This window comes from Oncorhynchus mykiss, chromosome 15 (genome assembly GCF_057628025.1).
Source record: "Oncorhynchus mykiss isolate SJ-2025 chromosome 15, ASM5762802v1, whole genome shotgun sequence".
Classification (NCBI taxonomy): Eukaryota; Metazoa; Chordata; class Actinopteri; order Salmoniformes; family Salmonidae; genus Oncorhynchus; species Oncorhynchus mykiss.
In genome coordinates, this window is record NC_143036.1 from 47,195,756 (window position 1) to 47,207,915 (window position 12,160).

Consider the following 12,160-nt stretch of genomic DNA (forward strand, 5'->3'; position numbering starts at 1 on the left):
TTAAATCACTTACTTTCTGGCACTGCAATTCCACCTACGGAACCAAATGGAAACAGACATTTTAGAAGTGAAACAATACTATGTACTGTACATCTGTTACATAATAGTGATAAAAGTTAGCATGAAAAGGGTTGAGAGCTGATGTGTGAGAAACTCAGAGTTGGAAGCGAAGAGAGGTGAGAAAGGGTGAGAGCGAGATGCATATTGCCTTACTGGGTGAATCAGGGGCTGTGTCACTAATGATAATAGCGATGCCTGTTGCCAAAAGAGACAACAGAGAACAATGACTATGGTCCTCATCCTCAACATCACTGCATCCTCTCTGCAATCTCATTGGCAGTGCTGTGTGTGCAAAGTACCAGTAGTTGGTTTTTGTCTGGCTTCATGTGCACACATATGATACCAGAATACTTTGTGTGCTTTCCGCACCCTATTCCCAACATAATTCACTACTTTTGACCAGGCACTACTTTGACCAGAGCCCTTGTCGGGCCCTGGTCAAAAGTATTGCACTATACAGGGAATAGGGAGCCATTTGGCACGCACCCCTTTTGTGTTCTACAGCATATCTGGTATCATATGTGTGCACATGAAGCCAGACAAAAACCAACTACTGGTACTTTGCACACACAGCATTGCCAATGAGGTTGAAGAGAGGATGCAGTGTTGTTGAGGATGAAGCAAAGGTAACTTTAACACAAACAGTGCTCATTAACAGATGCAGAAGAGACCTATTACATTCTCTCTAAAAGATCAGATGAACACACCTGGGATTGCTGTCCCCCCGAGCCCCGATTGATCTGTTAAACAGAAAATAAATAGAAATGCATGTGTTCACACATACAACTAAAGCCCAAGACTGGGACTAGGGATGTTTGATCAGGTAGTTATCAGAAATACCTGGTTTTCCTCCAATGCTAGGGATTCCTGTGTCTCCCACCCCTCCTCCAACAGCACCAGCTGTGACGCCGGTGCCTGTCATGAGATGATAAAGGTGTTATAAGAATTATATAATGTCAAAAACATCACCTTAGTTTATGGCTTCTTCTCTAAAACCACTGTTGCACTTATTGAAGTCAATGGCTAAATCTTGATTGGCCAGAATCAATGAATGGTTTCAGCAAAAGGATTTGGCCTATTCCACCACACCCACCATCTCCTGGGCCACCAGAACTTCCAGATCCTTCTAGAACCCCACCGGCACCACCAGGCTCACCTGGTGGAACAAAGTAACTATAGGTAACTGCCAAAATAGAGGAAACACCAACATAAAGCGTATTAATAGGGCGTTGGGCCAGAACAGCTTCAATGCACTTTGGCATAGATTAGTGTCTGGAACTCTATTGGAGGGATCCAACACCATTCCTCCATGAGAAATTCCATAATTTTGTTGATGGTGTTGGAAAACTGTCTCAGGCACCACTCTAGAATCTCCCATAAGTGTTTAATTGGGTTGAGGTCTGGTGACTGAGACAGCCATGGCATATGGTTTACATCGTTTTGATGATCATCAAATCATTTAGTGACTACTCATGCCCTGTGAATTGGGGCATTGTCATCCTATGGGGGTATAGCCATGGTAGCCAAAATAATAGCCTACACAGCATTTTTATATATGATGGGATGCTCATTGCTGAATTGACTTAAGAACCACACCTGTGTGGAATACTTGCATTCCTCATTTACTCAAGTGTTTTCATTATTTTGGCAGTTACCTGTACTATGAAAACTGGGAAAGTTTCAAATATTATGGGATGAATATGACACATGCAGTGACATTCCAGTGTGACATAGCAAACAAAAAGGGAGAAAAGTGTTTATACTGGACATCCTAGATATTATTTAAACATCCATTGCAAAGTTATGGCATGTGTAACCACGTATTTACTGTAACTGTTAATGAAAACATGCTCTAACAGACCAAATGTAAATATCTAAATTCCATGGAGGCACCATCCAGAGTACCTCCAATACAGTTACCTCTGTCCACATAAACCTAGGTAACATCCCAAATAGTACTTTGACTTTACCAAGTATTAGATAAAATGCAATTGTGTTCATTGTCCGTAGCTTATGCCTGCCCATACCATAACCCCTCCTCCACCATGGGCCACTCTGTTCCCAACATGGATATCAGAAAACCGCTCGCCTACACGATGCCATACACGTGTTCTGCAGATGTGAGGCTGGTTGGATATACTGCCAAATTCTCTAAAACAACATTGTAGACGGCTTATGATAGAGAAATTAACATGACATTTTCTGGAAACAGCTATGGTGGATATTCCTGTAGTCAGCATGCCAATTGCACGCTCTCTCAAAACTTGAGACATCTGTAGCATTGTGTTGTGTCCCCAGCAGAAGGTGCACCTGTGTAATAATCATGGTGTTTAATCAGCTTCTTGATATACCACATCTGTCAGATGGGTGGATTATCTTGGCAAATGAGAAATGCTCACTAACAGGGATGTAAACAAATTTGTGCACAACATCTGAAAGAAATAAGCTTTTTGTGCATCTGGAAAATGTCTGTGATCTTAAAAATGTTAGCTGATGAAACATTGGACCAATATTTTACATTTACGTTTATATTTTTGTTCACTGTAAATAGTGTGCCAAAAAATGTTGCTAGAAATATGCAAATGTTTAATGGCAAACAGTTAACCAGAGGTTTTTTTTCTGCCGAAATTCTTGTGGCAGCCATATTTAGAACCATAGAAGAAAAATATATTGGAATTGGAAACCTTGTAAACTAGCTTTCTACCAAAGTTGTGCCTGATAACTTGTTCATAAATTGTCTTAATAAACCTAAAACTCGCTAGGTATTTGATGCCTGGTTAGAATTGTCATGTTTTTATGGTATAGAGGGAAGCACATTTTGTTACTGGGTAGGTAGCTAATGGCTAGCGCTTAGCTAGCTAGCTTAGCTTGCTAAAGTTGGCTAATGATTCGATTGATATCTTAAAGACATATTTTTAGATGAAGACGTTGCTGTCTTTAAATACCAATATACATGTCAATATGGTAGCGTCACTGTTCAGTAAGGTTAGCATGTTTATTAGCTAGCACAACAACTAAGGTAGCAACTATTTGAGTTGACATCTTTTGCGGATGGATACCCTTTTTTCCCTACTCATGGTGTTGGAAGAGGCTGCATTGGGAAGAGGATGCATCAACACCTTGGAAACATTTTTGTGGTACACTAAGACTTTTTTTTATTGATAAATATGTGTATCGTCTTCAAGCTTGATAAGGTAAGAAAATGCAGTCTAGAATGTCCGAATGCAGTCTAGATTGAAGATCGTAATTAGTTAATTCGTTTGAATCAATTGTGTTGAGGCTTGGCTGGAGAAAAATCTTGTATAGGAATGATTTAGCCACACATTTAAGATTTAGTAGGCCTAAGTCCCACTTTATGCTAGCTACATCGTTTGTCTATATATAATTTATACAAGGCAGAAACATTGTTTCCTTGCTGAAAAATATATAGAATATCTGTTTTAGTTAGAAGAAAAGCAACATCAAGGCAACTTTGTTACAGCTCAACCAGTTTTTCCAAAGCCTAACCCACCCATTAGCTGGTGAGTCTACCTCTTAAGATGCCCAAATATTAAACGTTTAGGTACTAGGTTTTCTATCTTCATTTTGTTTTTGTTTTGTGTTCTCATGTTCCAGTGCATGCATTCAACAAGCTTTGGATGAAGGACTCCAAAGTTCACTCAAAAAATGCAATAGTTCTGACCTGGGTTTGATTTTGTTTTTGTTGTTTAAATTTGGTTTATTCTATTTCAAACACATTGGTTGAAAGCTCATTGCTCAGTTATATACTGTCCTAAGGCTAACATCCCTATAGTGTTCACATTTCTCTCATGTAAATGTTGTAGCAATGTGAAATAAACAAACAATTTATTTGGGAAATATTCAGTCTTTGCTCTTTTTTTCATTAGCATGCTGATGATTTCAAGGGTAATATTGTAACACTTGGCATTATGTTTTAATTGTAGGATAGATAAGAATTTGATTGGATTTATTTGTATATGTTAAGACATTCAATACATGTTGTTTAGTTTACTCTATGAAAAACAAGTTCATTTTAAGCTATGTGTGATTGGTTTTATGTAAATAAGACATTTCAATGTGAAGTAAACAAAAACCTAATCTAATTTGCATATTCAGAATGAGTTTGAAACAAATTTGCAACAAACCGTGTTCTCCACAAGTTTCCCAGAATTGTTTGCCAGATGTTCACGTCGTCGCAAATTTGGCACAACAGTTTAGTGAAAATATTATTGCCACAACTGTTTGCCAGAAGCCTGTTTTTTTTCTGTAAGGGCATGCAGCAGGTAAAGAGAGATGAATAGATGCCAGAACCAGTTCAAACAGGATTATTCAGTTGAAATGAATTGAAATGAAGTCGACTCAAACTTTGACCCATAAAGAATTGAAGTGAAGTTAACTCAAACTTTGACCAATAACTGATTGTGTAAGCTACCTCCTGCTCCTGTGCCTGCTCCTCCTGCGCCTGTCCTGTTTCCTCCGGCTCCTGTCACAGTGCCATCTCCTCCTGCTCTTGTGCCAGGGCCAGGTGTAGGTCCTGCACCTCCTAAGTAAAAATAGAAATAAGTCATCCAACATCCTCCTCCTCATCATTAGACCGGATAACAAAGGATGGACCCTCATCGTATTTATCAGATTTGCTTCCGGCTCCACCTGCAAAACATATAAACCATAAGCTCTGTCCCTTCCTAGACTCTATCAATAACAGTACCAACTTGACCTTACCTCCAGCACCTGTCCCAGCTCCGGTCCCAGCCCCTGTCCCAGCCCCTGCACCTCCAGCTGCCCCAGCACCAAGGGCCCCTCCTGCCCCACCTGGTCCTAGAAAAATAAACATGAAGGCAGTTCATATGTCTGCATCTTTCCATCTGAGAGATGATGGGAAATGCAGCAGCAAGGTATAGTAGGGGTAATGGGTGCCGGTTTAGCTCTGGGAACGGCTTCACTCGAATGCAACAGTGCAGTATTCTGGAAAACAAAACCCATTCTCACCGTATTTGTCTGCCTTAAATTCAGATCCAGTACCGTAGCCTGCAGATCCCAACCAAACACAGAGACCAGTGTCAGACATCAGAACATACTGATACAATACACTTACTCATTGGTCTTTCTCTGTACATTTCATGTACTTACCAACTTGTCTTCTATGTAAAGTAAAGGTCAGTGAAATGACTCAAACTAACCCATCTATATCCTCTCCACCCTCTCAGCTCTCCTCACACTTACCCCTTTTCCCCCAGGGAGAACCGCTGTACCCTCCTGGAAGCCCACCTGGCACCCCTCCTGATCCTGCTCCGCCCCCGGGTCCATAGCCACCTGGTCCGGCTCCAAAGCCACCTGGTCCGGCTCCGAAGCCACCTGGTCCGGCTCCGAAGCCACCTTTGTATACAGAGTGTGTTAATATAGGGATGTGATGATATTGTATCATCTGTTTAGCTAGAATGTGGTGTTGCAGTGTGATTATATGTACAATTTTCAGCTGTTACTTAAATTGTGGTAGTGCAATAAGTAGCTTTGAGAGGCAAAGTCGACATTGGTGCTAAATAATAGGCAATATTTTCTCACCTGGTCCATAGCCACCTGGTACCCCTCCGACTATGGAAGTAAGAGGTAATCCCCCAGATCAAAGTTAGACATTTTCTGGACATCGATTCAACTTTATATTCCCTTAAAGGGATAGTTCACCCAAATTACCATATTGGTTTCCTTGAACAACGTACAACCAGACTGACAAGACAAATAAACTCACATCCTTGTCCAGCTCCTCCTCCAAGGGCTCCACCGGCCCCACCAGCAACTTGTCCATATTTAGCAGCTTTTGATCCGGCTCCATATCCTGTAGAATCATAGCGACTCTTTTCACTACAGAATGTTGAACTCAAAACCAACAGAAAAAAACTGGCCAACCAATGCCATTTAGTAGGAAGCTTGAAGCCCGACAAACAATGTTTTCCCTGGAATACACAACAAGGATTCCCAATCAAACAATCCCCCCAAGTCCAACTATTATTAGTTGCCTTTATTTAACCAGGTAAATCATTGAGAACATATTCTCAACAAACAAGGAACGCTGCTTTGTAAATTGCCCCTATATCCCAACCTGCCCTAGGGAACCCCTGGCTCTGCTGTTGACTAACCTCTTCCAGGTCCATATCCGGCCCCAGGTAGTCCTCCTGCTCTCACCCTAGCTTCATAGCCTCCTCCAGGGACTCCTCCTGCTCCCTGACCGTACCCAGCTCCAGGCCCTGTTCCTGCACCAGGCCCAGCTCCAGTCCCGTATCCACCCCCAGGCACTCTTCCTCCTGCTCCTGCTTCTCCTGCTCCTAAGGCGCCTCCTGCCCCTGGTCCGTAGCCTCCTCCTGGCAGACCTCCTCCCGGGGCACCGAATCGCCCACCAAGGCCTCCACCCGGAGCTCCTCCACCTCCTCCTGGACCTGGCAGGACAACACGGGAGGGGTCAAAGGTTAGGGTTAGACAACATAAGAGAACATATGTTTTGTTTCAAGGATTTTAACATACAGTGCCTTGCGAAAGTATTCGGCCCCCTTGAACTTTGCGACCTTTTGCCACATTTCAGGCTTCAAACATAAAGATATAAAACTGTATTTTTTGTGAAGAATCAACAACAAGTGGGACACAATCATGAAGTGGAACGACATTTATTGGATATTTCAAACTTTTTTAACAAATCAAAAACTGAAAAATTGGGCGTGCAAAATTATTCAGCCCCCTTAAGTTAATACTTTGTAGCGCCACCTTTTGCTGCGATTACAGCTGTAAGTCGCTTGGGGTATGTCTCTATCAGTTTTGCACATCGAGAGACTGACATTTTTTCCCATTCCTCCTTGCAAAACAGCTCGAGCTCAGTGAGGTTGGATGGAGAGCATTTGTGAACAGCAGTTTTCAGTTCTTTCCACAGATTCTCGATTGGATTCAGGTCTGGACTTTGACTTGGCCATTCTAACACCTGGATATGTTTATTTTTGAACCATTCCATTGTAGATTTTGCTTTATGTTTTGGATCATTGTCTTGTTGGAAGACAAATCTCCGTCCCAGTCTCAGGTCTTTTGCAGACTCCATCAGGTTTTCTTCCAGAATGGTCCTGTATTTGGTTCCATCCATCTTCCCATCAATTTTAACCATCTTCCCTGTCCCTGCTGAAGAAAAGCAGGCCCAAACCATGATGCTGCCACCACCATGTTTGACAGTGGGGATGGTGTGTTCAGCTGTGTTGCTTTTACGCCAAACATAACATTTTGCATTGTTGCCAAAAAGTTCAATTTTGGTTTCATCTGACCAGAGCACCTTCTTCCACATGTTTGGTGTGTCTCACAGGTGGCTTGTGGCAAACTTTAAACAACACCTTTTATGGATATCTTTAAGAAATGGCTTTCTTCTTGCCACTCTTCCATAAAGGACAGATTTGTGCAATATACGACTGATTGTTGTCCTATGGACAGAGTCTCCCACCTCAGCTGTAGATCTCTGCAGTTCATCCAGAGTGATCATGGGCCTCTTGGCTGCATCTCTGATCAGTCTTCTCCTTGTATGAGCTGAAAGTTTAGAGGGACGGCCAGGTCTTGGTAGATTTGCAGTGGTCTGATACTCCTTCCATTTCAATATTATCGCTTGCACAGTGCTCCTTGGGATGTTTAAAGCTTGGGAAATCTTTTTGTATCCAAATCCGGCTTTAAACTTCTTCACAACAGTATCTCGGACCTGCCTTGTGTGTTCCTTGTTCTTCATGATGCTCTCTGCGCTTTTAACGGACCTCTGAGACTATCACAGTGCAGGTGCATTTATACGGAGACTTGATTACACACAGGTGGATTGTATTTATCATCATTAGTCATTTAGGTCAACATTGGATCATTCAGAGATCCTCACTGAACTTCTGGAGAAAGTTTGCTGCACTGAAAGTAAAGGGGCTGAATAATTTTGCACGCCCAATTTTTCAGTTTTTGATTTGTTAAAAAAGTTTGAAATATCCAATAAATGTCGTTCCACTTCATGATTGTGTCCCACTTGTTGATTCTTCACAAAAAATACAGTTTTATATCTTTATGTTTGAAGCCTGAAATGTGGCAAAAGGTCGCAAAGTTCAAGGGGGCCGAATACTTTCGCAAGGCACTGTAAATACTCTCCACAAAGAGAAAATAATGATTACCGTATTTCAGAGACTTAGCCCCAGCAGGATATCCTGTGAGACAGAGCACATGATGGGAGACATTTTAATGATGGGAGACACTTCGTTGGTCCTATACCAGGCAGTGTCAGAGGAAGGCCCTAAAAATGGTTGAAGAGTCCAGCTACCCAAGTCATAGACTTATCTCTCTGCTACCGCACGACAAGCGGTACCGATGCACCAAGCCTGGAACCAACATTACTCTGAACAGCTTCTAGCCAAAAGACTGCTAAATAGTTAACCAATTAGCTACCCGGACCCTTTTTGCACTAACTCTCATCACATGCAGCTGCTGCTGCTTATTATCTATCCTGTTGCCTCGTCACTTTACCTCTGCAAAAGTATTGTTGTAGCTGAATCAGAATTAGTTAGGTAACATAGATAAATAATATGTTTTATTTACTTTATACTTGTCATTAAAATGTCTTCTTTTGGACTATACTGTTGGCAGTTGCATTTTCCTCTCTAGGGAAAAGTCCCTTGGGGCCCAGAGAGGGGAGAGGTCAGGCTTGTCTTTTACATGTCTGGTAATAGGCAGAATATCAGAAAGGGAGAAGTCAGGTTTGAACATTGTCTTCATAATGAATATATCTGTGAAACCATGTGAAGGGCTCCATAATGTCTGTACTCCAGTCACTCCCTCTCTTTTCCTATTGGGGGAGGAGTATGGCAGTGTCTGGAACCATTGTATGTCCCCTCTGATGTTGCCCTTCTCTTGACCCAGTATATGACCTGGAGGCTCACTCTCCTCCGTGAGCTTGTCCAGGAGGGGGTGTATTTGAGATGGGGGTATCTAGAATTGACAATTGATATATGCCATTGGATGAGGTAATGTTTTGGTAATATGAAGTACCAAGAACGAGAAGTAGAACCTTGTCTAAGAGACCAAACTGAACGATAATTTATAGTTAATGCTATCTGGCTATGGTATACTCCTCTTTCAAGTAAAAGGCCCTTTGTGAAGTTCCTAAGATCTGTGGTTCGTCATTGTGAGTTGAGAGGGGTGTATCTTGGCTATAAAATATGAAGTATTCTTTTGTAAGCACTCTCAGAATTCATTTATAGACACTGAATTGATCTGAGAGTCACAGGGCTATGGTGAAGGTCATATTATTAAAATATTAAGTTTAAGTACAACTCTGACTGGTGTGTGGTTTGTAACTCTCCTCATTTAGTAATACAGGAAATTACCACGACAGTATATCCCCCTTGGTGTTTTTCCTATTTTGTTGCATTACAACCTGTAATTTAAAATTTATTTTTATTTGGATTTCATGTAATGGACATACACAAAATATTCAAAATTGGTGAAGTGAAAAAAATGAAAGAAACAACTGAAAAGTGGTGCGTGCATGTGTTCACCCCCTTTGCTATGAAGCCCCTAAATAAGATCTGGTGCAACCAATTACCTTCAGAAGTCACATAATTAGTTAAATAAAGTCCACCTGTCTGCAATCTAAGTGTCACATGATATCAGTATATATACACCTGTTCTAAAAGAACCCAGAGTCTGCAATAGAAATAAGCAAGAGCAACCACCAAGCAATCGGCACCATGAAGACCAAGTAGCTCTCCAAACAGATCAGGGACAAAGTTGTGGAGAAGTACAGATCAGGGTTGAGTTATAAAAAAAGATCCGGAACTTTGAACAACCCACGGAGCAACATTAAATCCATTATTAAAAAATGGAAAGAATATTGCACCACAACAAACCTGCCAAGATAGGGCCACTCACCAAACCTCACAGACCAGACAAGCAGGGTCTGTGCGAATGTAGCTCAGTGTGAATGTTGCCTGTAATCCATGACTTCTACTTCCCAACCGCACTGCTTCCCAACCAAGCCGCACTGCTTCTTAACTTCTTCGATATAGGGGGCGCTCTTTTAATTTTTGGATGAAAAATGTTCCCGTTTTAAACAAGATATTTTGTCACGAAAAGATGCTCGACTAGGCATATAATTGACAGTTTTGGAAAGAAAACATTCTGACTTTTCCAAAAATGCAAAGATATTGTCTGTGAGTGCCACAGAACTGATGTTACAGAAAAAACCCAGATAAAAATCCAATCAGGAAGTGCTGCATTTTTTGAAACCGCCTCATGGCAATGACTCCTTATATGGCTGTGAAGGAGCTAGGAGTCAGCTTACGTTTTCCCCAAGGTGTCTGCAGCATTGTGACGTATTTGTAGGCATATCATTGGAAGATTGACAATAAGAGACTACATCTACCAGGTGGTCGCTTGGTGTCCTCCGTCGCAATTATTGCGTAATCTCCAGCTGCAGTATTTTTCCGTTTTCTTCTGATGAGAAGGCAACTGCCACCACTGATAGATTATAGAATAGATATGTGAGGCTTGATTCTAAACAATGTTTGCCATGTTTCTGTCGATATTATGGAGCTAATTTGGAAAAAAGTTTGGCGTTGTAAGTGACTGCATTTTCCGGTGTTTTTCTTAGCCAAACGAGATGAACAAAACGGAGCTATTTCGTCTACACAAATAATATTTTTGGAAAAAATGAACATTTGCTATCTAACTAAGAGTCTCGTCATTGAAAACATCCAAAGTTCTTCAAAGGTAAATTATTTTATTTGAATGCTTTTTTTGTTTTCTTGAAAATGTTGCCTGCTGAATGCTAGGCCTAATGCTATGCTAGGCTATCAATACTCTTACACAAATGCTTGTGTAGCTTTGGTTGAAAAGCATATTTTGAAAATCTGAGATGACATTGTTGTTAACAAAAGGCTAAGCTTGTGTTTGAATATATTTCTTTCATTTCATTTGCGATTTTCATGAATAGGAAACGTTGCGTTATGGTAATGAGCTTGAGGCTATGATTACGCTCCCGGATACGGGATTGCTCGACGCTAGAGGTTAATCAGAGAGGCAACAAAGAGACTAAAGATATCCCTGAAGGAGCTCCACAATGGAGATTGGAGAATCTGTCCATAGGACCACTTTAAGCCGTACACTCCACAGAGCTGGGCTTTACGGAAGAGTGGCCAGAAAAAAGCCATTGCTTAAAGAAAAAAATAAGCAAACACATTTGGTGTTCGCCAAAAGGCATGTGGGAGACTCCCCAAACATATGGAAGCAGGTGCTCTGGTCAGATGAGACTAAAATTGAGCTTTTTGGCCATCAAGGAAAACGCTATGTCTGGCGCAAATCCAACACCTCTCATCACTCCGAGAACACCATCCCCACAGTGAAGCATGGTGGTGGCAGCATTTTCATCCACAGGGACAGGGATTGAATTGAAGGAATGATGGATGGTGCTAAATACAGGGATATTCTTGAGGGAAACCTGCTTCAGTCTTCCAGAGATTTGAAACTGGGATGGAGGTTCACCTTCCAGCTGGAAAATGACCCTAAGCATACTGCTAAAGCAACACTCAAGTGGTTTAAGGTGAAACATTTAAATGTCTTGGAATGGCCTAGTCAAAGCCCAAACCTCAATCCAATTGAGAATCTGTGGTATGACTTAATGATTGCTGTACACCAGCGGACCCCATCCAATTTGAAGGAGCTGGAGCAGTTTTGCCTTGAAGAATGGGCAAAAATCCCAGTGGCTAGTTGTGCCAAGCTTATAGAGACATACCCCAAGAGACTTGCAGCTGTAATTGCTGCAAAATGTGGCTCTACAAAGTATTGACTTAGGGGGGTGAATAGTTATGCACGCTCAAGTTTTCAGTTTTTTGTCTTATTTCATCTTTGTTTCATTATAAAAAATATTTAGTATCTTCAAAGTGGTTGACATGTTGTGTAAATCAAATGATACAACCCCCCAAAAAAAATATATTTTAATTCCAGGTTGTAAGGCAACAAAATAGGAAAAATGCCAATGGGGGTGAATACTTTCGCAAGCCACTGTATGTACATGTAAATCCAACATTGTTATCAGGAACTATTCCAAAAGTTA

At 41.3% G+C, this 12,160-nt stretch overlaps 1 protein-coding gene across 1 annotated transcript in view; it reads right to left on the minus strand.

The window, feature by feature from the left end:
• The window catches only part of elnb (elastin b), a 43,742-nt gene that overhangs the window by 252 nt on the left and 31,330 nt on the right, over window positions 1-12,160 (minus strand). The window contains exons 21-32 of the mRNA XM_090200187.1: window positions 8,226-8,258; window positions 6,195-6,491; window positions 5,807-5,893; window positions 5,623-5,652; window positions 5,284-5,436; window positions 5,050-5,088; window positions 4,783-4,878; window positions 4,493-4,603; window positions 1,154-1,216; window positions 901-975; window positions 768-800; window positions 14-34 (exon numbers count right to left, since the gene is read on the minus strand). Of these exons, the coding sequence (XP_090056313.1) occupies window positions 14-34; window positions 768-800; window positions 901-975; window positions 1,154-1,216; window positions 4,493-4,603; window positions 4,783-4,878; window positions 5,050-5,088; window positions 5,284-5,436; window positions 5,623-5,652; window positions 5,807-5,893; window positions 6,195-6,491; window positions 8,226-8,258 (1,038 nt within the window). The remainder of the gene's footprint in view (window positions 1-13; window positions 35-767; window positions 801-900; window positions 976-1,153; window positions 1,217-4,492; window positions 4,604-4,782; window positions 4,879-5,049; window positions 5,089-5,283; window positions 5,437-5,622; window positions 5,653-5,806; window positions 5,894-6,194; window positions 6,492-8,225; window positions 8,259-12,160) is intronic.